This window comes from Tursiops truncatus, chromosome 17 (assembly GCF_011762595.2).
Source record: "Tursiops truncatus isolate mTurTru1 chromosome 17, mTurTru1.mat.Y, whole genome shotgun sequence".
Taxonomy (NCBI): Eukaryota; Metazoa; Chordata; class Mammalia; order Artiodactyla; family Delphinidae; genus Tursiops; species Tursiops truncatus.
In genome coordinates, this window is record NC_047050.1 from 40,662,211 (window position 1) to 40,687,731 (window position 25,521).

At 44.7% G+C, this 25,521-nt stretch overlaps 1 protein-coding gene and 2 long non-coding RNA genes across 5 annotated transcripts in view; 1 reads left to right on the plus strand and 2 right to left on the minus strand.

The window, feature by feature from the left end:
• LOC109548275 (uncharacterized) overlaps window positions 1-25,521 on the minus strand; it is a 389,180-nt gene that overhangs the window by 151,106 nt on the left and 212,553 nt on the right. The window lies entirely within an intron of this gene.
• TSPYL5 (TSPY like 5) lies at window positions 729-5,322 on the minus strand. 3 transcript variants are annotated; one of them, XM_004330917.4, is made up of 2 exons: window positions 2,939-5,322; window positions 729-1,605 (listed from the first exon to the last, which is right to left on the minus strand). In XM_004330917.4, the coding sequence occupies exon 1, from the start codon at window positions 5,067-5,069 to the stop codon at window positions 3,813-3,815; it is 1,257 nt and encodes a 418-aa protein (XP_004330965.1). In that variant the 5' UTR covers window positions 5,070-5,322; the 3' UTR covers window positions 729-1,605; window positions 2,939-3,812. The 3 variants fall into 3 exon arrangements, with proteins under 3 accessions (XP_004330965.1, XP_019780651.1, XP_033698835.1); XM_019925092.3 differs by having other exon boundaries at window positions 2,895-5,322; XM_033842944.2 differs by having other exon boundaries at window positions 2,861-5,322.
• LOC141276917 (uncharacterized) lies at window positions 5,306-15,500 on the plus strand. The gene is made up of 3 exons (XR_012327277.1): window positions 5,306-5,561; window positions 5,865-13,665; window positions 13,847-15,500. It is a non-coding gene; the product is annotated as an uncharacterized lncRNA (long non-coding RNA).

Sequence of the window (25,521 nt, forward strand, 5' to 3'; positions counted from 1 at the left end):
CCATTTTCTGCTGGGAAGCTTTATGTGGCATTTGGTTGTCTGCTGCTGATTCTCCTGATTAATGGAAAATGGTCTTTGTCACGAATCTGTTACGAACGGTATCAGAAATCCTAGTTCTCAACTCCGGCTAGACATCAGAATCATCCGGGATGTTTTTAAAATACCTACACCCGGATCAGTCCCTTCCTCCATTCTGATTTAGTTGGTATTTGTGCGGAGCTCTGCCAGGATGTGTATATTTCTTTAAGCTTCCCAGATAATTCTGATGTGCAACCAAGACAGCACTGTTATTCTAGTTTGAAAGGTCCTTGAAGGTCACCTCCTTTGCTACTCAAAGTACAGTTCGCAACCTGCCAGCACCGGCATCACCTGGAAGTGTGTTAGAATTGCAGAATCTCAGGTTCCACCCTGGACTACTGCATCAAAATTCATATTTTAACAGGATTCCCCACAAAATTCAGAGGTACTCTAAAATTTGAGAAACACTGGATTTCCACTAGAATTACCTGGAAAGCTTGTTAAAAACAAGACTGCCTGGCTTCTTCCCAGAACCACAGAATCACAATCTCTGGTATGGGCTTGGGAATCAGAACTTTATATATGGTTAATGTAGCTAGTCACACATGGGCCTGAGGCTTAGGAATCACTCACGTACGCCATAGCATACATCCCCTCAACTACCCAGCCTCTGCTTAACCTTCCAAGTCATTTTTAAAGATAAAAAAATATAACAGAGAAACAGGCTTTTATTTTTTCCATCACGCATGCAAACTTACAACTATTTAAACTGTTTCAGAACAAAGAAATAATTGCATTATTACCAGTGTGTCAATTACCAAGTAAGACAACCAGTTACTGATTACTGTTGGGAGGTTATTATCACAGAACACAGCAACAATTTCCAAATTATACTTTCAAGCCCAGAGTTATATCATGAGACCAGGACAAGCTGATAATTCTAATAGTCACACAAGTCTCCATCTTACACAGGAAAAAAGACTGATGCTCTGGTGAAAGATCTCAAGTAAGCACCTCATCAAAGACTGATAAGTCTTTATCAACAAACAGTCTCTCCTTCCTTTTGTGGATGCAGGGAAAAGGCAGCATCCCCTTCATCTCTTTTTGAGACTTCTTGTTAATTCCGAAGACTTTCATTCTAAGGCCCACCTCTGGAACTTCATTAGTTAACACGAAAAGCAAAAAACAGACCTGATGTGATAATGATAGTGCACCCCACCACTATCACCACCAACACAGAGTCCCAATCTCCCAAAGCAGTCCTGGTTGAACTGGCACAGGATCTTGGACTTTTGATAAACAATACAGGCAGGGAGAGGGAGACACAGATGAAACCAGGTTGATCATAACTGATAACTGATGTAGCTAGGCGATGGGCACACGGGGTCCAGAGACCATCCTCTCCACTTCCGTGCATGTCTGAAAATGTCCATAACAAAGAAGAAGCAGCCAAAAAAAAAAAAAAAAAAAGGCAGATCTGGACAGTTCTATTTTCCCATTAAGCAAAAAATGAGGAAAATGGTTAGATTTACTTAGAGACAAAATAAGCAGCATATACATTAATCTTCCACATACACAAGGCCACACCTAGAACAAAAGAGAAAGCATCCAAAGTAACATTATTCTGTTTTTGTTTGTTTCTATGATTTATAAAATCCACTAATGATGAGAGACTGGACAAAACTTTGGGCATACCCTCACCTAGGCATCGCATTTGCCCACAGCCCTTTAATTCTCCCGTCCCCACCCTGGGGAAGGTCCCTCCCCATCCGCTCCAACACTGAGAGGCAGGCGTGTTCTCCCTGAGGCTCCTCAAGCCATTTCTATCTGCTCTTCCAGGCCCGCTCCACACCAGACTCATTCCCACTCTGTGTTTTTGCCCCAACTCCCCTGCCCAAAACACCCTCTCGACAGCTCTGAGTCAAGACCTCCCTAGCCCCTGGGGAACTCAGAACAAGGTCTTCCATAAGGAAAGGGACGCTGGTGGGTGGAGGGCAAGTGTAGACACAGTCCTACTTTCCCACCCTCAGGGATAAGGGGGAAAGAGGGCACAGGTGAGCCTGGGCAGGGAGGGCCCAGATCAGCTTTTACACCCACAGGAAATGAGCCTTGGAGATTCAGAACAGGTTCTGCCCACCCCCATCCCCATGCCCCAGGAGACAGCCTTGGGATCCCCCACCCTATAAACCAAAGCCTACTTCTACGGGTATTTGAGGGTAGAAGCCAAGAGAGCAAAGGACCGCTAAGGGTGGGAAAGCTGGGGAATGAGGTTCCAGAGGGCGAGAGGCTACCACAGAGGAGGAAACAGCAGGAGGCAACTGGGTCTTAAGGGACAGAGGAAAAGGTCGGAACAGGAGTAACCCTGGTTCACGACACTGCTGCCTGGGGGGTTATTATTCTAGCAGATGCACAGCCATGAAAAGAGTTTTCAACATCAGAATTATAGCGTGAACCCAGGAGTCGGGAGCAGGGTCTGAACCCAGACCCACTTGGCCTTCTGGCTTCCTCTACCCTCTTCCAGCCCAGTGTGTGCGTGTGTACAGCAAGTCCCCAGCTATCTCGCTACCTGTATGTAGAAAACCCTGGTTTTACAATTGTTTTGTTTTCTCTTTCTGAGATGCGGTACTACTGAAACAAAAAAAAAAAAAAAAAGGAAGGGAGGGAGGAGTGGTAGACAGGACAGGGAGAGAGGGAGGGAAGGAAGAGTGAGGAAGGAGGCGTGGAGGTGTGAGATGAAGTAGCCACAGGCCCACAGATCAGAAATACCTCTTCCCCAGCAACCCCACTATAGCACTCTGGTCATGTGTGAGGAAGGGATGAGGGGAGTTGATAATCAAGATACCTAGATTATAGGTGAGTCCAGTCCCCACCCTCACCTGGAGCCGCAGCCTGATGACAGTGAACACATGTCCATACATACCAGCCCGCCCATCAGTCCGGCAGCCGGGAGGGTTGCTGGAAGGCTGGGGAGGGTAGGTGTGTGTCTCATACACCGGCAGGGCGCCTGGGTCCACAAGCAGTTCTTGAGGTCCTTGTTGACCAGGAAGCCAACTGGGGCCGATAGCAACCTAGACAAAACTCAATGGCCTCATAGTGACAGGTCATGGTGCAGACCCTGACGAAGGTTCACCAAGAGAAGGGCCCAGAGGCAGGAAGAGATGCATGATGGTACAGAACACGTGGCATACTGCTTCTCACCCTTAACCTCATCTGTGTCCAGGAGGACAGCATGGGCCCCTGGCCAAAGCCAGAGATCTTGTAGATGGCACCTTGGCTGGTGACCCCAGAGCCACGGAACAATCAGTTCTGGCTGATGGCCAATACCATGTGCACAAGCTTCATTTTGCAGTGGCAACAGAAAAGCTTGCCACAGATGGCATGCATGGTCACATGAACCAGCCCAGCAAGTCATGGGCCCTGAAGTAGTAGAGCTTAAGGATGCACTGGTCCTCTTGTTGGATGACTCATGAGTGTCCACGTTAAAGACAGGTGGGAAAGGCCAGAGCCAAGAACAGGGTCCAGGCAACGTAGATAAAGGCAGCACACATCTGAATCATGTGTGTTTAACATATAAACAGTAGGGGTGAGGTCACGTAACATGTGACACTAACGTAAAAAAGCAAGAATGCCATGGGGAGGCAAAAGAACATAATCATAAACACCGTATTCTTGTAACTGAAGTCCAAAGGGAACACAGTGCACAGAGGTCAACATGAAGAGAAGGCAGACAGCCAAACAAATGTGGTCAGCCGGGCACGGGTCCAGCAGGAGGTAGTAGGGAGACTTGTGCAGAATCAGTTGGAATTGTTTACCCCAGGCTCTGGGGTCTCCACTGGCTGCCTTGCTGGACATGGCCTGCCCTCCTTTCCTTTCTCCGCTCGGGCCCCTTCACTCATAAGGTAGTACTGCAGGGGATTGGGCCACAACTCCTCGTTGATTATCTCCACAATCTTGTCAGACTCAATGGAGCTGTGGTTTGAAAACCACCCAAAGAAGCTCCGGGTGTCGTCTGGGTTCCCCTGGCTTAGGGACTGAAGATCGTGCCCTGGGAGCCACTGGATTGGAGTAGAACGAGACACCACCTGACCGGAAGGACCACACCCATATTCCTTGATGAGCACCTTATTTTGGAAATAGGGGTTGCGGCCAAAGTAGAACTTGATCTTGTAGCCCAATCTGGCGAGGCCAAGCTCTTCCACCTCCAAGCTGTTCAAGTAGCTGAGTGCCTCTTTATCTTGGTTGTTCAGAAAGGATGCGAGCTGGGGGTGGTTCTGAAAAGCCTGCCCCCAGAAGCCCGGGATATTCTGGATGAGGAGGTTCCTGCGCTCTAAGTGGTGCAGTCGCAACTGCCCAAACTTGCGGGAGAGCCGCAGGTAGGCCCTGTCCGCCTGGGCGTTCATGGTCTCCAGCTTCAGCTGGACGTTCTCCAGTGTATCCATGCTGCCATCTGTTGCCGGGGGCCCTGACCCTGCATCCTTCTCCACCTTCTTTTCCTCTACCACTGGAACGGAGGCAGACTCCCCAGTGGTCCCTCTCTTCGGTTTCCCAACAGCTACGGCCGGAGACGCCCTCCCCACTGCGCTACAGGAAACTGGGGCCTTCTTCCCAGCGGGGCAGCGTCGATTTCCAACGCGAGGAACATTTTTCGGCCTTCCCATGGGCCCCACGGTTCCCACGAAGACAGTGTCTGTCGGCAGGCGCTCCGAGAGGGTTGTGGCCTTCCCCGGGTCGGGCCTGGCTGCGGCCTGCCCGCTATCCCCCTCAGCCCGGGCCCGGAGCGCGAGGCCACAGTCCAGGGGGAGCCGGCAGGCACCCTCTTCCCCGGGCCGGCGGGGCGGCGCGGGCTCAGCGGTTTCAGCGGTTTCCAGGCCACCCCAACCCGCGCCAGCCTGCACCTGTGCCTCCTGGGTCTCCTCCCCGAGCCTCTGGCACTGTGGGGGGTCCGGGTCGCGTGAGGCGTCGTCAGGAGTAGCGCGGACTCGGCCTTTGGCGCGGCCTTTGCCACGGTTTTTGGCGCGGCCGGACTTTTTACCCCTACTTCGGCCGCTCATGATGGTAACGGACTCAACTTCAAACGCACGGTCCGGCCTGCGGCCCCTGGCGCCTGCTCGCTGTCCCTACCGAACGGGCCTCTCCATGGCAACCGCCGACGTCACGACTGCACGACGGTACCGTAGCGCGAGGACTGGATGCGCCCGGTGATTGGCTCCAGTGCCGCAGCTGCGCACCAGCCGACCCTCACAGACGCCCCCACCCCCATCTCACCCCAGCTCGCTCTCACTGTTCGAGAGGGCAGTCCTTTCGTTTAGTTTCTTCTCGTTGGTCTCAGCTGTGCCCTCGCGGTCCTCTTATACAAGACACCCTCAAGACAGCCATCATGTCAGTTCCCCCACCATATACTTTCTAAGCCTAATATCTAAAGTTCCTTCAGTTATCTTCTGTGACATCTATCATGATGAAACTGCTCCTGGTCTCTATGTCTCATCTTTGAAAGCCTTTGCTGAGGGATTTGCCCAGGTACCTTAACTCCAGGGACTTTAAAGGTAGGTACCGTAATGCCAGGCCACAAAGCGATGTGATACGTGGTGGGATGTTAGTACTAACTACTTTAAAAAAAAAAAATAGCAACTGCTATTTTATGAGTATCATTATGTGTCAGGCACTTGACTATGTGCCTTATATGCATTTTCTCAATATGTTAAGGAGGTATTGTTATCATTCTCATTTTCCAGATGAGAAAACTGTGGCTCAGAGATGCCGAGGAACATTCCTGAGGTAACGCAATAAGGCATGGAAGCACAATTCTAACCCAATTCTGACTCATAACCTTTATTTTATATTCACAGGTGTCTAATCCTTCCAGACCTGCTCAGCTGTAAATTACTGCGTTAGCGCTTAAGAAGGCCAGCCTTGCCTGTTAAACCAGCATCAGCCGAGCACCTCTTCATCCTGGGACCATGACCTGAGTCCTCTAGCTGCCTCAGGCCTAATTTACAGAGCTGGGCTATCACTCAAGGTATAGGGCCAGGAGTGAAGGATACAAGTCAGAATTCCTATAACTGGAGTAAGATGGGAATGTGGTCAGAGAATTATTTAATTATCATTCAAGGAGTGGAGCAGGGCTTCCCAGGTTAAAGTTCAGAAGCAGACCCTCCATAGTGGCAGTGAGGAGGCCCTAGAAACTTCTTAGAGACTGCAAAGAAACAGCCAGACAACCTATTGCGTGTTCACAAGAGAGCCCTGGACCATGCTTTTACTAGCTAGGTGAAAGGACCATGAAATAGTGAAGCCAGTGATGAGGTTATGACCAGTATGAAAGTTTTCAGGTTGTCTCTTTAAGTTCAAAGGGAACAAGAAGGCCCTTGCAACCAGCTAACGGAGAGGTAAGCCCCAGCGTCTCTGGGTTCTCAATACCTCTTACACTCATTACTCTCTTATACTCTCTTGTGGTTGTGGCCCAGCAGCCTGGCATCACCTGGAAGCTTGTTAGAAATGCAGAATTTCAGGCCCTACCCCAGACCAGCTAAATCAGAATTTGACTTTTAACAAGATCTCAGTTGGTTTGTATCCGCATTAAAATTGAAGTATAGGAGACAAGGAAAAAGAGGAATTGTTTGATACAGTTGGGCCTTACTTTAAACCAGCCCGATACAAACGACTCTAACTTTCCCAAAGATTCTACAATAGCTTGCAAGGCTCTCCGTGATCTGCCAAGTTCCCTCCCTGCCACTACCCAACTTACCTCTCTGACCTCATCCTCTTGTCTCTCCCACCCCCTTCCAACTACACTGGCCTACTTACTGTTCTTCAAAATTCTAGGTAGGCTCCTGCCTCAGGGTCTTTGCACTGGCTCTTCCTTCTGCCTTAAATGCTCTTCCCCCAGATATGGTTTACCACCTTGGCTGGCTCCCTTCACACTTTGCTCAAATGTAACCTTCTCAATGACCATCCTATTTAAAATTGCCACCCAGCTCCATCCTTCTAACTCTGCACTAACTTTTTTTATTCCTTAGCACTTGTCACCTTCTAACACGCTACCGATTATTTATTACGTGTATTATTTAACTGTCGCTCCTCACTAGAGTGTCAGCTCCATGAGGGCAGGGATCTTTGTTTTGTTCACTTGTGACTACAACAGTGTCTGATACATGAAAAGCTCTCAATAAGTGAAATAACCAATCAAAGGAGAATTTTTTAGAAATGAGTTTATAAATTGATTCTGATTCTGAAGTCAGAATACCCCTCTTTTCCCCACAGAAGCAATTTTATAGACGAAGGTTGTATACTCAAATCAATGCATGGAAACCTATCAAACTCATAATTTAGCTAAAAAATCATCTTTTGATATGGGCACCATTCAGGGACAATCTAGAGTGACACATTTAAAAATTAAATTAGGGGAATTCATATTTGACTTAAAAGGGATTAAGCCAAGGGTTACCTTAAACTCTTGTTGAGGGCCCTTTCATAATCACTTCTTCCCAAGGTCTTCCATGGTCACTCCAGACCACAGTAAGCAGCCCTGTCCTTGATCTTACAGAGAAGTTGTTAACTGTAATATATTCATTTAGCTATCAGAAATGCAGTTTTTGTGCCAGTCCTTGTACAGAATTACCTCTTAAGCCAGATAACCACAGTCTGGAATTCTCTGTAATCTCGGGGGGAAAAAATTAGCTGAAGCAGCCACTATCCCTCTGTAAACTGCAGAAATTGATAGATTGGCCCACTTCTCAGAGCACTAACAGTTGGACCTGTTGTCAAGAGCCCTAATCCAGCATCAGCATCTGCGTCACGTAACGCTCACCCATGACTAAACCACTGCAGGATTAACGTAGGCTGGCCGCTGCAAACGGTGTTTATTGTACAGTCTGCTTGAGCCTGTTTTCATCATGTCAAAGAGATAAGCATCAGGTAAAGGGAAACAAATGTGAGACTAACACCTTATATAAAGATACTCCTCTTCTCCTTGAGAAGCTGGCCTGTGCTACTGAACTGAACTGTTGGTTTTCTTCCGAGGTATTGATATTTAATTTATATGAGACTATATCTTGGGTTCCCAGTTAGATAGTAAACTGTATAAGGGTAGAGACTGTGTCTCTTTCTTTTATCCCTCAAAGCATCTAGCGTGGCCCTTGCACATACTAGTAATTATAACAAAAGTTCACATTTATTTTGTACTTTATACAGTACCATGTTCTAATTCACCGAATCCCTACAACCATGCCATGGGTAATATAATTATACATACACATACGTGTACATACACATTCATATATAGATAAACTAATACCTATATATATCAATTAGTCATGAATCATTTTCTATGGGGTGTATATGTGGCATGATGATACTAAACAGAAGTGAGTTTCATTTCAACAGTCCAGGTTGAGAATAAAGCATCTTCATTTGCATTGCATTTGTCATAAGCATTCTATGACTATTATGAAGGAAATACAAATTTACTGTCATGAACTCAGAAATCTGGAAGCAATTTGGCCTTTTCCCAAAAATTAGGCATTAAATCCACAGTAATGTAAGCATTTAATTGATTCTTTTAAATAGTTGATCATTAGCAAATATTTATTAAAAACTCATAAAAACACTTTTCAAAATATTAGAATAACTAGTCGTCACTTCTGTTCTCTGAAAATTGTACTTCCTCCATTCCTTTCAAGGTCTGATTTCCTCCAATCATAGAAATTAACAGGCTGGGAAAAGACATTCCAGTCATCCAACCTATTGCGCAGCCAAGAGAACAATGTTCCCCGCCGTCTCCCTGCCGAAGGGCTTTGAGATCCCAGATGACATTTTTTAGCCACAAAGGTTTTCTCTTCCCCCAAGGAGATAGTCTGAGTCTGTTAGATCAAACTAACAGACTACTATAAGACATTTTGCCAACTAACCCTCCCAGATTTGGAGGATCATAGAAAAGGAGTGGCATAGGGAATATTTTTCAAAGCCAAGGAGGGAGAGAAAAATCTGCCTCTTAATGGTAAATTTCAAACACTATTTGAATTTAACATCTTGAATGATGTGCCTAGCTTCTTCCCAGTTCCCACTCACAGCCAAAGACCAAAATTTTGCAGCATCACCTAAGTTATTCAGTTCATGTCGTATAAGTAGCTGTAAAATATTTTTAAATATTGACAGGTGTATTCTTCCTTCCTGGCATTTTCTTTTTACCCTACAACATTTTCACCATAAAAATTAGACCTTTAGGCTAAGGCTTTTGTTCTGGAGAAGGGAAAATACTGAAGAACCCAGCAAGAGCAGAATTTAGCAACTCAGATTCTTCACTTTGAATTTCAAAATAGGTTCTTGAGAGGGGAAGATACAACAGCATTGAAAGAGAAAAAAAAATTTTTAGCTCTGCAAGAGCACACCTGGGAGCATTAAGAGCATAGAGTTTATAATATAAACCACAAAGGAAGAAAAACATGTGATGATATACAAGCCAGATCTCCACCACACAAAGAGGAGACTAAAACCTTTCCTGAGCTGGGGTTGAAGAGCTTGGGGAAAATTTAGAGAGTACATTGTTGGTGCAGGATCTATAGAAAGGAACTCTCACAGTTACCCCTCCAGGGGTCAGACCTCTTAGAGAGCTAGTAGAGTCCATCCTCCCTGGAAAGATAGAAATCTGAGAGTAGGGAGGACTAGTTCCCAATTTGAAAACTGGAACTCAGACAAGAAATCCTCTTAGAGGGCTTCGTTCCATCACAAGGATAAGTATTGCCAAAGGAAGGTCTTTGAATTTTAAGTGTTTTAAGTGATAAGTTACCTAGTTATTTGAATTGCCATGTTTAAGTTCATCTGAACTTTATAAATTGCTGCAACTATGAAAATTCATACCCATTACAATAACATTACCTAGACCAGACCCAATATCTAATGGGTTTAAGCCATGCAATACCAAAGGCAAGGAAACTTAAGGGACGGGTGACTTCAAAACTCTTTAGAAGATAAATGGCATTGATAATTTTAGAAAATAACAGAGGGTATTAAAAGGAAGCCTCATAAAACATGGTTATGATTGCAAAAATCAAAAAATTTATGAAACTCCAAGCACCAAATATGAACATTTTCACTACAATTTAGGGGGGGGACCCTAAAGCAAAAGTAAGTGCTGTCCAAGAAGGTCTTCCATTGACTGGTTATGTGTTGAACTTAGAACCATGGGTGTACCCCACTTATTGCAGTTATTACTTTTAATATGTAACTTAGTAATTTACCATACACTTGAATTCCACCTCTGGTTGGGTTACATATGCAAGTCTTTGTCTCCAACCAGATCAGAAGCTTTATGATTTACAAAGGCCGATCTTGCCTTCTATGTAAGCTGCACAGTGCCTTCTCTGAATTACCCCCCAGTCATCCCCCAATTTCCACACAGCCCTCATCAATTTCCAAAACAAAAATAAGCTGTCCTCAGTCAACACCTCTACATGTCGTCTAGTGCAGAGAACAGTAGGTGCAAGGTCTCTCTCTTCCCTACCATCTCTTTTCATGCCACTCAGGGATGTTTTGTTCATATTATACCCATAAGTTTATTATCTTTATTGTTCCCTTTCCTGTATTTACACACACACTTTTTTGTTGAAGTATAGTTGATTTATAGTGTTGATGTTTGTATATATGTATGTTCTTTTTCAGATTCTTTTCTATTATAGGTTATTATGAGATATTGAATATAGTTCCCTGTGCTATGCAATAGGTCCTTGTTGTTTCTCTATTTTATATATAGTGGTGTGTATCTGTTAATCCCAAACTCCTAATTTATCTCCCCCTCCCACTATCCCTTTGGTAACCATTCTGTTTTGTAAATAAGCTCGTTTGTTTCATTTTTTTAGATTCCACATATAAGTGATATCATAGGCTATTTGTCTTCCTCTGTCTGACTTACTTCACTTAGTATGATAATCTCTTGGTCCATCCATGTTGCTGCGAATGGCATTATTTCATTTTCTTTTATGGCTGAGTAATATTCTCTTGTATGTATATACCACAGCTTCTTTATCCATTAATCTGTCGATGGACATTTAGGTTGTTTCCATGTCTTGACTATTATAAATAGTGCTGCTGTGAACATTGGGGTGCATGTATCTTTTCAAATTAAAGTTTTCGTCTTTGCCGGATATCTGTCCAGAAGTGGGCAGCTCTATTCTTAGTTTTCTAAGGAATCTCCATACTTTTCTCCATAGTGGCTGCACCAATTTACATTCCCACCAACATGTACACACACACTCCTAACATCCTTGTGCCTTCTCTTTTTTTCCCAACAATGCATTAATAGTACAGAAATATTCTACAGAAAGAAGTAAAGTTGGTAGATTTTCACTTGGAAGATTAATTGGGAAGAAAAGATCTCAACAGGACTAGGATATGAAACTTGGGATATCCCAGGAAAAAAAGTCATTAAGAAAGGACAACATGGAAAACAGAAACTGGAATCACCCTCATTTCATATAATCTAAGATCCCGCATGGGTTACACAGGGTCCTGAGATTGAGGAAGGCCAGGATCTTCATGGAGGATGACCAGTACCTGCAGGGAGTTGGGGTCTTAGGATGGGGGTGGGGAAGTGAATCCTCTTATATCACCCAGCACATCTCACACACCAGCCAGGTAGCTATAAGGATGAGAAGACCCCCCCCTCCCCTTATCAAACAAGCCATCAGTTTTCATGAAGCTAGGAATTTTCATCAAAGACATGGGGAAAATGAACAAAGAATGTTACATTGAATTTTAAATTAATAGGCAAGCATTCTGCAGTTAAAATGTTCAATTATATGTCGCAACCAACTAGCACCCATATGCATGAGGTTTCATTGTTCCATTTCCTTTTACCTGGACGAATTTAACTGAAGATACTCCTTGTCTTCTAGAATGCCTGCTTCGGTTATTCAGTCTGTGTTTGTGTAATATCTGACGGCAATAAGATACTTTAAAAAGCACTCAAAATTAATAGTCAAAAAAAAGAGTAAAAGAAAATAAAGAACTCGAAAATGAAGAAAAAAAGCAGTGAAATACAGTCACCCCTCAGTATCATGGGGGATTGGTTTCATGATGTCACCTTGAACAAGAAAATCCAAAGAAGCCTGGGTCAGTCCCTTACATAAAATGGTGTAGTATTTGCATATAACCTAGGCATGTCCTCCCATATACTTTAAATCATCTCCAGATTACTTATAATATCTAATACAAGTAAATGCTATGTAAATAGTTGCTGGTGTGCAACAAAATCAAGTTTGCTTTTGAAACTTTCTGGAATTTTTTTTAATACTTTCCATCTGAGGTTGGTTGAATCCACAGATGCAGAACCTGCAGATAATGAAGGGTCAGCTGTCCCCAAATGCGTCCCAATCCGTTGTGTCTCCTACACTTGCTAGAAGCTGGGCACAGATTTGATTCTGACCTTTTATCTACCAGTGCAAAGAGAGAAATCAGATGTGGTGTAACGTTCATAATGTTTGTAATATTAAAAAACAAACAACAAAAAAACAGGTTCTCAGAGAAAACGCATTGATTCTCAATGCTGAATCCAGAGAGGAATATCAGGATTCCAAGTCCCAGTAATATCCTGACACTGAGTCCAGCACCGTGGTACCTGTAGCACCGCCTTATAGGCTGGTGAGCAGCCAAAGAGCCATGTTGTAAATGAAGTTCCATGGCGGTTCAGGTCCAGAGCTAGAAGGCTTAATCCAAGGAGACAGTTTGTAGAGTTTTGAGGAGAAAGCTGGGTGTGTGTCTTGAGGTCAGCCTCTGCAGTATGGCCTCCTCGGCTGATGGTGTGCCTGGAGCCTGGATACGGCCTGGAGCCTGGATACAGCCTGGAGCCTGGACACGGCCCGGTAGGCATCACATGAAGAGCGGGCTGGTGAATTTCATTCTGCTCCTTGCTACCCAATGGGTCCAGACCTTTCCTGAGAGCCACGCCCTCCTCTCCCATTCCTTCATCGTTTTTTCTGTCTCCCCTCACTTTCTTTTCTTTCCTTCCCCCGTACACTGATGTGTTTAGAGAAACCACTCCAGCTGCTTCAAAAACGATTTTCCCGCTCCAGGCCCTCCCCCATCCACACGCAGACTAAGCTGAGTCCCTGTGAAATTAAGCCATGTTTCCCTCTCAGAGTGGCTTTGTACCTCAGTGTCTCCACACTGTCAGAGGTGTCGGTTGGGGTCAGGGTTCAGGTACAGGACCAGGCACGTGGCATAGGTGAGTGAAGCAGGCCCAGTGCAAGCCTTTAGGGAGTTGAAGAGGGAGTTAATGCCCCATCTCAGGCTGGCAACTGCCACTCCACTCCAGCTGATTGTAGCCATGGAGAAATCTATTTTTATGTGAAATTTCTCACTTTAAAAATCCTGCGAGAGCCAAACAAGACAATTCTGCTTGTAGGCTCTAATTTGCTACCCCTGTTCTACATCCTTGTTTTTTAAAAAAAAAAAAAAAAAAAACTCAGTTTTTAAGTGAAATCATGAAGGAATGTCTGGAAATTATCTGAATTCCTCCAAAGAAGAGCAGTTTTTGTGGTTGTCCCTCGAGAAGAGCCTATGAACGTAAAGAAAGGTAATATGATCAAGCTGGACTCCACCTTACGTTGTTAGGGCAAGTGAGGAATTGATGGCAACTGGGAGACAGCTTTACTCAAGGTGAGCCCAAGTAAGGGATTATATTTTTGTCAAGATTTTTATCCTTTTTCATTTTAAACTGCAAAGATGATGATCATTATTTTTAATTGGTTTTATTTTTTCATACATTAAGACTCTGTGCTACCTCTGATTTCTTAACATATGTAACTTAGACTCCAAAACTATTTTCATCTCGCTACAGTATGAAGGCTTTGCAAGATCAACTCAGAGACACATCCATACTGCTCTCTGCACCCAGCAGCCACATCTGGACAGCTCTACCGAACAACTAATGCAATTCTGACACAAGTGGTGGATTTGAGTGACTAACGCTGCCTCTCTGTTGTTTTTTTCCTCCCCTTCTTAATCAATACCCGTATAATTGATCAGGTAGGCCATATGGCCCCTCTGATTCCCACATTAAGACAATTAGGACACCAGCCAGGTCATTGCTCAAGCTGGCATTCTTCATAACTAAGACAAGAAAACCTAACTCTTTGTCTTCCTCAGACAAAAGCCAACTCCATCTGCTCTTGGGTATGATTCAGTACGAATTCATATAATATCTAGCTAAAAAGGAGTACAGCCACATTTAGAAAAAATATTGCCTAAAAGTGAATTGTATGCCAGTAAGTCTCCCCCTGCAGAATCCAGACTGAAATGTGATAGTAAAAATCTAATGTGATAGTAAAACTCTAACTCAAGAAGAGTGAGTATACAGTGTAGACTAAGATTTTACACACACTCTGAGAGAGCTGCTGGTCACTGGAGAGTAGGTAGACTCTCCTACTCTAGGACCGAGTGTCAGGAAGAGTTAGGAGACTGGGGGATTCTCACAGCTATGAGCCCTAAAATGATAGAGGCGAGGGAGGACTTAGAAATGCAAGGCCAAGTATAAGGAAAGATAAAAGGTCTATTTTCTGGCATCAGGATTTATAGAGGGAACCGCTCCCACACTGCAACCCTCTTTTTATAAGAGAAAATAACAAGCTAAACAGCATGTCATAGCTGAGATTTCTGGAAAGTCAGCCATTCTCAGCATCATGGAATCTGTGAATCGGGAGCCAACGGGAAGCAAAACAAGTAGCAGTTTGAACATAGAATTATTATTTTATTTAGAACAGAAAGAGAAAATTTACTAAATGTATTTACTAAACATAGGCTAAACATATGACCTATTGGCCAGGAGATTTATGCTTCCCTACGTGATGTGTTTTCTTAACTCCAACCCCCAACCCCCAAGCAGGAGCGGTGGAGGAAGCAAGAACCACCGCAGCAGGGTTAGTCCTGGAAATGACATTGTGCACCAACAGACTTCCTGCAGAAGGTTTCCAGGCATAAGAGAGACCCCTGAAGTACCTGGGCGGCCCACCCACTACTGAAACAAGACGAAAGTGCCTCTGGGAAGGAGATGACAAATATTCCTCTTGTCTTCCATCACTCAAACCAATTAAAAAGTAAAACAAAAGTACCTAAAAAGAGGCCAACAACAGCAATCAATTCTCCCAGTTTATAATCAAACAGGATTTCAGCAACCAATGATGTTAAAAAAAATTTCTACCATATGCCTCATGTGTTACTCTAGTAAATGATTTCTTTCATCATCAAGAGAGTTTATATGACATTCTCTTGACAATGAAAGAATTTATTTCCTAGAACAAAACTCTGGAAAAAGTCATGTTAAGAATCATGCTGGCATAAGTCAGGTGTATCTAAGGGCCTGGCCTTCTGGCCTAAATTTTATCATTCAGTCACGACTGGAAAATATTCCAAACCACCCCCCTAAAACTGCACACAGTTAACAAAGAAACATGTCATTTAAAGGTTAAAATAGAAAATTCCTTTTATGATTTTGAGATTGTGTACATGGGATGGGATAGGATGGGATCTTGTGGGATGGGGGAGGGAGTTAGCAGGAAAGGGCGGCCACAGGCAGTAGCTCACTTATGACTCAACATGTGTTAGGGTCTAAAGAAATCCTACCCAGATCTTTATGATTTTGAACTCAGATAAATGAGGCTACCTGTTGGCAAGAAGCAGCAATGCTGAAATAAGAGAAAGAGGCCTGAATTCATTTCCTATTGCTTCTGTAACAAATTACCACAAATTTAGTGGCTTAATGCAACATGAATTATTTTCCAGTGCTGGAGGTCAAAAATTCAAAATGGCCACAACGGGACTGAAATCCAGGTGTTGGCATGATTGTGTTCCTGACAGAGGTTCTAGAGGAGAATCTATTCCGATGTTTCTCCATCTTCTAGAGGCTGTCTGTGTTCCATGGCTCTTCCAGACAGCAGTTGTATCACTCCTACCTCTGCCTCTGTCCTCACATCTCCAGCCCGCCAGCCTCCCTCTTTCACTTATAAGGCCCCTCCTGATTACAACAGCCCTACCTGACTTACCCAGGATAAATTCCCATATCAAACTCCTTAACTTAATCGTATTTGCAAAGTCCCTTATGCCATGTTCGCTAACATATTGACAGGTTCTGAGGATTAGAATTTGGGGGCCATTATGCTTCCTAACATAGGGCCATAAGTATTGAGTATTGTTTTTAAAAGTTAAGTGTTAGAAGGCTTACGATCAGTTGTTCTGCTTTATAATTGTTCATCTCTTTCATATACACCCATCATTTTATTTCTGTGCCCTAAATCTAGTTTATTATAATAATAACAATAGGTAACATTTATTGTTTTCTAAGTACCAGGTACTGTGCTAAGGAACTTTCATTTTCATATTTACTGCTCACAACAACCCAGTGAGATAAGTGCCATTATCATCCCCATTTCGTGGATGATAAAATTGAGGCTTAGAGAGGTTAAGTAATTTGTCTAAGATTAAACAGCTGAAATTCAAGGCAAGGTCTGTCTGGCTCCTAACCCATAAGAAACAGCTCAACTAGATTGAGGCTTGTAACAGAAAGGTGTATTTTTTTTTCTGTAAGCTTTATTTATTTATTTTATTTATGGCTGCATTGGGTCTCTGTTGCTGCATGCGGGCTTTCTCTAGATACGGTGAGCAGGGGTTACTCTTTGTTGCGGTACGTGGGCTTCGCATTGCAGTGGCTTCTCTTATTGTGGAGCATGGGCTATAGGTGTGCAGGCTTTTGTAGTTGTGGCACGCGGCCTCAGAAGTTGTGGCTTGCGGGCTCTAGAGCGCAGGCTCAGTAGTTGTGGCACATGGGCTTCTTTGCTCCACGACCTGTGGGATCTTCCCCGACCGGGGCTCAAACCCGTGTCCCCTGCACTGGCAGGCAGATTTTTAACCACTGCACCACCAGGGAAGTCCGAAAGGTGTATTTCTTTCTCATGCTCCATACCCATTACAGGTCTGCCTTGGGTCTGCTGCATCTTCACATCTTCATTATTCTGAGACCCAAGATGAAAAAGCAGCCCGATCTGGGATATTGCCCTTCCCGGATATTGCCCTTGGTCAGAAGAGAGGAAAGAGAGAGATGGTGGTAGACCCTCCCGTAGGCTTTTAGAGTGTTATCTTGAGGTGACATAATCACTTCTGCTCACATTGCATTGGCTAAAGCAAATCAGTGGCTCAGCCGAACATCCATGTAACCAGGAGGTTTAATCTATTGCCAAGCAGCGCAGCAAATATTTGGAAAGAATTATACAGTCTATAACAGCTTTAAGTATGGTACCGTCCCACTCATTGAAGACGAGAGGAAAAGTAATAGTTTATCCACAGTCACGATGATGTGGGACCTCCCTTGGTGGCCCAGTGCTGGTCCCTCAGCCAGCTGGACTGCTGGGTCTATGTGAGCAATCACCTGTATGGAGGGAAATTCTCAGATACTGAAATTTTCCTTCATCCATGAGCTCAAAGTGCCTAATGCTCCATCATTAGAGAGAGAGAATTGTGCCACCTGAGGATAGCTGTGTGGTACTAGGAGTTACGAACTGTTCTCCAAGGGAACTTTCTCCCAACTGGTGGAATCTAGATGGATGCAGGCCTCCCTCAAAGTATCAGGTGAGGAAGAGTGTGGGTCTCCAAAGGTCCTCTCTAGTCCAAAGACTTCCTAGGATTCTAATCCAGGTGGAGAAGAATACTCTTCTCTGAGGACAGTTCTTAGGACCCAAGGATTAGGAGTGATGGTTGCTTCTTGTGCAGTGGCCCTCAAACTGTGCTCCAAGGAGCCCTTGAGCTTCTATAAAATTGTCTCAGAAATGGCCAGACAGAGGGACACACACCCAGACACATCCTTGCCCTCATTCCTGGAGCTTGCCACACAGACTAGGGCTAGGATAAAAAATGTGGCTTTCATAATGAGACAAGAGGTGGATGATGAGAGAGAAGAGTTCCTTTTGATAAAACAATTCACAGAAAATCTGCGAAGCAAGGCTCCATCTTAGTAGTCTGGAAGATTCGTCTGCCCAGTATTTGTTTCACCCAAGGTTATCAATGTTCTGCCCCACCCCTACTCCGTGTGGCCCATTCAGAGAGGCTGGGACTGCACGGCTGCCCATGTGGAGGACATTAAGGACACAGGGCCAGCGGAGGAGCAAAGAAGGGAGTGTCAAAGGGGAAGGTTGGTTCCCCATGCCACCGAGGAGGGTGGCCCTGGGGCTGAGCCCACGGCTCTCAAGGCACAGAAGGGCGCATGCTGGATGGTGCACCTCGATGCCCCACCTCCCTCGGAACTCCGTGGGGTCCAGCACGCCCGGGGATGGCTGTCAGTGAGGCCACTTAGCAAAACACTGTTAGGACCACTTCATCTCACGGTAGTATTGAGCGCACACACAGAAAAGGCTTCCACTTAAGATTTACTTTGAATTTTTAAAACAAAAGCTTAAAAACCCCACAATTTAACTCAGTCTTCTCACTTCATGGGAAAGGAAATAGGAACTCAGATGAAAAGGCTTGTCCAAGATCAGAGAGAGATCCAGTAGAAAGTCAGAACCAGAACCAGAACCAGGATTTTTGGCTCCCAATTCAGTGTTGCTTCCAGGCAGCCCTAAATTCCTCACATCCTGGGCGCGCATCTTTGGTGCTCACAGCCCTGTCACTTAGGGGCGACGACCATTTGCTTTAACTGGGTAACCTCACTTCCAATTCACTGATGGAGGAGAATGAGTATTTGGATTTTGCAGCAAAGCCCCTGCTTCAAAAGGAACCAAACCTTATTCTTGTAGTGTTACTGGGTTCCTCTAAAAGCCACGGCATGGGAGTGTGAGCTTCTGGCTCCCCCTGGGTCCCCACTGCCCCCCACATCCCTTCCCCCGGCCTTCTCACGCTCCATGGAAACGCCGCCCTGACTTGTCGGGATGCTGCAGCCTGCGAGCTGGCTGCCAGTTGGAGTTTTCTCAAGTTTGCCACGTTGCAGTGACAGGACTGTGTCGAGGCCCAGATGCTTCGGCATAAGTAAATAGCACATCTGGGACCTGGAAGGGGTCCAGCTGCATATGATAGAAAAAACTGGGGTGGAAACAGAGCCAAGTGATACACAGCTGGAAACCGTTAAGTTAGGAGCGAGGTAGGGGAGCAGTTGAAGTAGAGAGAGGAAGAAAGAAATGGAAAGGGAGGGGGGAAGATCAAACCAGCGATGACCGTTGTCTGAAGGCTCTGAATTATAATTGCTGAGAAACAGACCTGTGGTTTACACACAGCTGAATTAAGAGCATTCCTACAAAATGATAGTTTATAATCATTGACCTCAAAGCAGAGAGACCAAGCAGGGGAACTTGACTCCTGGATGTCTGGCTGCCTTGGATGTGTCGGTTTGGTCACCTCCTAGCTATTTGCATCTATAAATGGCCTCGTGGTGAGCAGGGTGAAGGAGTTCAGACCTGCATCGATGAGCACCCCAGGGCTCCCTTCCCAGGGTCATCGGCATTTGGGAAGCTCACTGAGTTCCCAGACTCCAGGGCAGCCTCAGTTGAACATGCCTGTCGCAAACACGCAGAGGATTAAAGCGGAGGCTGGGGTGGGGGTGGAGGGACAGTGACATCACCGTCTCCCAGCCCAGAGGCCCCAGCAGATGAGTCAACGAGATGAATCAGCGATGGCTGCAGAGGGAGCTGCACACCCACAGCCCCACCAGAGACTAAAAGCTACCATGGTATCACCAAGCAGAGGAGAGGAGGTTTGAGTACGGGGAAAATTAGGACACAAAGAAGAGACAGGAACACAATCCGTTGCTCTCTTAATGGAAATCAAATGCATGGATTACCTTCTTAATGATGGCTTGATTTAATCTCCTGGATTAAAAATACCCCAAATGAAGCCATCGTCAAGAGATGCCAGAATGCAGGCTTTCTAAGCAAATCACAGTATCGCAGGGCAAAGCTTTTCTAGATCCTTCCAGACCCTCCCACTTCATCCTTGTCTTGTCGCAGGCGATAGCAGGTAAATCCCACCATCCTAGAGAGGATCCGAGGCTCCTTCCAACCTACTTGGTGCTGAACATGGATGGCCATAAGATGCAGGCTTGTCGTCTTTTAAGGAAAGCAGATGACTACACAAAATGGACCCTACGACAACTCTTACACTTGGTTTGGTTGAGATTCCAGGTTTTCTGCATTCACAGGGAATCTGAAAGGATAAATGACTTTCTTTGGGTCTTGGTTGGCAAAGTTTCTAATTGGCAACGATTGCACTTTGGAGAATTCTCAAAATGACTGAACCACAACAGAAAGACTAATCTTGGAAGCTAATTCTTAGTTTGTAGGTTCCCAGCATTCCAGTGAAGGGAGGAAACCAGTCAACCTTCACAATATCATTTATAGTGATTCTGAAAGCTCATAATAACACATATTTAGGGAATATGGTTGGAAGTTGGTATGGTTCAGTTATGGATCTATGCATTATTTAAAAACCTTTGTTCATTCATCCAAGAAATATTTACTGAGCACTTTCTAAGAACCAGGCATTATGCTGGAAGCTGGAGGTAAGTTGTTGAATGAGACACAGCCCCTCTTCTCAGGGAGCTTATAGTCGGGCAGCCAGAGTTCCTACAACCACTGTGACTGTGAAAACACAGCTGTTCATTGTATTTAAAATTAACTTCTTAGCGCATCAGTCAATTCTAAAGAGAAAAGAAGTCTGCACAGCACTGGAAGTATCCCATGCCTCAAAATAAAAATAGGATTGTATTTAGAAAAATCTTAATTTTGTGGGATTCCAAGAAACAGAAACTGCATAAAGGGAGGTAAGCCAGAATTCTTTCTATAGCCTGGTAATTAATTTGCAGCTTAAAATCTCCTACAAGAGACTCCAAACCAAAGTACTATTTTGGGGAAGGAGACGAATTCGGGAGTTGATGGAAGGCATGTTTCCTAAAGCATCTCATAATTCAAAGTCCACACAATTCAAAAGCAATCCTGACCAGGGATAGATCGTTTGGAGGACTCGGGGGCGTGAGTGCTATTTACCAGCTGAAATGGCATGGCCATGTGGCAACAGCAGAAACGCTATTTACAATTTGTCCTGCTGCTGGCTTGAAATTGTATCATTCTCCGCTCATTTTTCTGTTTAGTTTGGCAGCCCTCCAGATTTTTCTCCATCCTGTTCCCCCCAGGAAGTCAATCTGTACGGACTACAGCAATGAGTCTCCTTGCCCTCTGGCTTCCAGGCAGGTCCCACCGGTGGGCAGCACCCACTGAAATCAGGGTGATGGAGGAGGGAGGTTAGGGTATCTACTCCCAGAACCCTCTGCCAGGCCACAGAAGATCAAGTGTGTCCCTTTACCAAAGCCCCCAGCTCCTGTCAGGTGACCCTCTCCACCCAGCTACCCCCGGAAGGGGTTCAGTAATTGCTTATTCGCCTCGTGCCTTCAGGTCAGGAGGGAAGATTTGTACTGTTGCTTGCGGTTTCCCTACACCCTGCCCACGCCTTTGTCAATAGCTCTTTAATCCAGTTTAAGTGTGCCATCTATTTGCTGCCGGGACTGTGGCAAATCAAGGGGATTTATATGATCTCAAATGTTGTACCTAAAGGGAGGCTTTATTATTATTTTCATATTACATGATTTCAAATTTGCTTGGTTCAAACTTGCATGAAAAAGCAATAAATTTCAAAAGATCCACAGGGCCATCTGCATCAGTAACAGTGTTGAAAATCAAAGTTTACAACAACCTGCCTTAGATCTCCCTCTGTAGCTTAACAGACTATCCTTTATGACTTTGGGGACCTTCCTCTTCTGCTTTATTTGTAGCTTAAATGGTAGACATTAGGTCATCCAACAATTCCTTCTGACCTAGCTTCATTAATTTCTAGGCAAGAAGACGAAAAGACTTTACCGGCAATGCATTAAGGCAATCACCCCTCTGTCTTTCCAGTCATTGAATTCCATTCCCAGGCAACGATAATCTCTGAAATATTCAGAAGCACACACGCGACATCTCTTCTTCCACTGCAGCAATGCATGGGGGTGGATTTTTATTTGGCTTCATTTTTTCATAATTTCAGCCCCTTTTGTTGGGTCACTGATTCAGTGGTAGACAATTCGGCTTCCACTGCAGCTCAGAGAAGCCAAAGCAGACAGTTTGGCTGTGGGGAAAATGGGTGTCTGTCACCAAGAACCATGACACATCTGCTGATTTATGGACACGACCCATCGTTTCATCTGCCACCTCCATGTGGAACTCCCCATCCATCCATTCATTCTTACTCATTGGTGCCATTTCCACTTCATCACTTTCAAGGAAACGCTTTCTGGAAGCATTGTGGGAAAGGGCAGTCAACAATTTCCTGAGATTCATGTCCGAGGAATATGGATTTAAATGAAAAGGCAGGGATGGACAGTGACCGCCCTTGTAACGGGCAGACCGTGCAGTACGCACACTGACAGCACTGACTTTAGAATCAGGTCTGCATTTTAATCCTAGGTTCACCTCCTATTAGCTAAGTAACATGAGTTAGTTGCTTAACCTTTCCAATTCTTACTTTTTTTCTCTGTTAATTGTGGATATCATTAATACTTACTTCAATGGCTGTTGTGGAAATTAAATGAGGGAGTATCAGTAAAGCTCTTAGCACATTGTATGGCACATGGGGCGCTCACTAAATGAGGGTTTTCATCCGGGAGCCCTTTGGTGGTTTTCTGCTGCTCCATGAAGCCCTTCAAATTCAACACACACTCCCCCTTCCACTGCCTAACTACTAACACGTAGAAACAGAATTTCTCCCCTTGTTGGTATGTCTAGATTTGCCAATCACAGGGGTTACATCTTCTTGTCCCACAATGATCTCAGACGTATAAACCCACCATTACGGAAAAGGGCAGTGCCATAGGCACACAAGGTTTTGCCCTTTTCAAAGCACTGCTTTTGGGGGTGGGTGGGTGTGAAAGGTTAGGCTGAGCTGGGCTTCTCTGATGCCTCTCTGAATGATGGAAAGCCAGAAAAACACCATTCAACCCATAAAACTATCTAGCTACTAACCCTTCCTACCTACCTACAACTCCTCTATTGGAATCATGTTTATTATTTACCCTTTGTCTCCCCAAAAGCTATGATATTTAAATTTAATTCTTTAGATGAATGGATATCATTGAAGAATTTTAAGCAAAGAGTGTTTAGACTTAGATCTTCCAAGAGCATTCTGGGAGCACTTAGATCTTCCAAGAGCATTCTGGGAGCTGCATAAAGGATGGGGAGGAGGGGGCATAACTAGATCAGTGCTTCTGGAATGTTTCAGTGTGTCTGATCACCTGGTGATCTTGTGAAAATGCAAATTCAATTCTTTTTTTTTTTTTTTTGCGGTACGCGGGCCTCTCACTGCTGTGACCTCTCCCGTTGCGGAGCACAGGCTCCGGACGCGCAGGCTCAGCGGCCATGGCTCACGGGCCTAGCTGCCCTGCGGGTATGTGGGATCTTCCCGGACTAGGGCACGAACCCGTGTCCCCTGTATCGGCAGGCGGACTCTCAACCGCTGCGCCACCAAGGAAGCCCCTGTGAAAATGCAAATTCTTATTTGCAGGAGGCCTGGAGTGGAGCCGAAGTTCTGCAGTTCTAATCAGTGCTCTGGTCCATGGCCGTACTTTGAGTACCAAGAAGCCAGACCATTTAGTCCAACCTCTGATAGTCCAAGTTTGATAAAGGATAGCGCCCATACCGTGTACAGAGCTGTATCTTGCTCTGTACAGCTCCTAGCATTGGGTGCAGTATAATTATCGTGTTTATTTAATAAGTGCTTTCTGACAATGCTGATGTTGATCGATGACAATGAGAAATAAAACGAAATTGAATTATTGAAAATGTGTCCCAAAGATTTCCAAATGCTGGGGTTTTGTTTGAGAGTGAAGGAAAACAACCCAAGGTTTACCAGTCTTAGTTTAGGTTTTGCTTTCCACCAATTTCAGGCTGTTTCTAAGGGACCACCAAATCAATTTTTTTCAAATGAATGTTTTTAGTTTCATGAAATAATGGGTTTTTTACTTTGATGAAATGAAAAAATACCTCTCACCATGGTTCTATAATATTGGGTTGACCAAAAAGTTTCTTCAGGTTTTTCTGTAAGATGTTATGGAAAAACCCGAACAAACTTCTTGGCCAGCCCAATAATATTAACAGATCAATCCAATGCCCCTTGTAAAGAAGGACTGAGTGTCAGAATGGTAAAAATCCTTCTTGTCAGTCACCTCTTCTCTCCCTGGTCTGTTGTGAAAACAAAGCCATTGGGACTGCATTCCCCGTTCTGTCACTCACACATCTCCATCTCCACGTCACTCAAACCACAAGCAGTTTGCTCATCCAGGCAAAGAATGACTGCTCTACCTCTTGGAGGAGACCTACATCCTCATAGATCAGAGGTTCTCAGTGAGGTTCCTGGACCAGAAACATCAACATCACCTAGGGACTCGGTAGCAATGCAGATTCTCAGGCAAAACCCCAGACCTCCTCAGATTCTGGGGGTGACCCAGTGATCTGTGTTTCAGCAAGCCCTTCAGGTGATCAAGCTGAGAACCACTGTCCTGCATTTGGGTTTTCAGGTGAAGGCACTCCAGCTGAGTGACCCTCCTGATTATTTTCCCTGCCTTTTGGAGAGGATCTGTGTCTAATTGGTGAGTCTAGGAGAAGGAGTTGAGTGTTTGGGGTCCGCCACTGCTGGAATCTCTGATTCTGATCTTCCTTCCCACAGAGGATGCACTCTGCCAGGGGGCAGGAACTGGGGATGCAGAATCTTCTCATTCTTCCTACCCATAAACAATGACTGTGATGGCCTTTGAGGCTGAACTTGATCTGACCTTGCAAGAGCCCTTCATGCCCGAGCAGGCATAGCTGTGACATAAATTTCATTCTAGGAAAAATAGAACGTTTTAGACCTAGTTAAAACTAATCCTAAAATTGGCTGTAGCATATGTGCTTTTTATGCATTGGATTTGGGAAATTTTTTGCTACTTGGATTATGTCTCTTCAACATTTCTAGAGGCCAGGTGTTTAAACTACAAAGGCAGCTAAGTTCTTCCTGGCTGCAGAGCGCCAGTGTGAGTCTCATGCCAGACCTTAATCTAGATCAACTACTCAATGTTCTGTTCCTTTCTGCATTGTTAGGAACTGCATTCAAGGACAAGGAAGAGAAGTGTGGAAGTAGGGGGATGATCCACAGACTCAAGTCACCCCCAACCACCAGACCTCAAGTTTATCCTGTATTTGTTCATTATGTAAATTCTGGCCCTAGCTTTACATCCCAGGGGCACTAACACTCCCCAAAGATGGTAGATTTCACTAATGAATACATCAAAGAAGGAACAGGAGCCACTGTTTTTATAAAGAATATCCCATCTTCTTGGGAAAAGGAAACTACCCCTCCCCTACAAAAGCTCAGTGAAATTATTATCAGCCCCAAAGCTAAGAAGGCAATTTAGGAGGCCTGAGCCTGAAACAGCGTATCTGGAAGCAGGTTTGCTCAGAAACTCAGGGAGGA

Coding starts and splice junctions, on each gene's coding strand:
- TSPYL5 (XM_004330917.4), bottom strand. CDS start 5,069: ATGAGCGGCCGAAGTAGGGGTAAAAAGTCCGGCCGCGCCAAAAACCGT.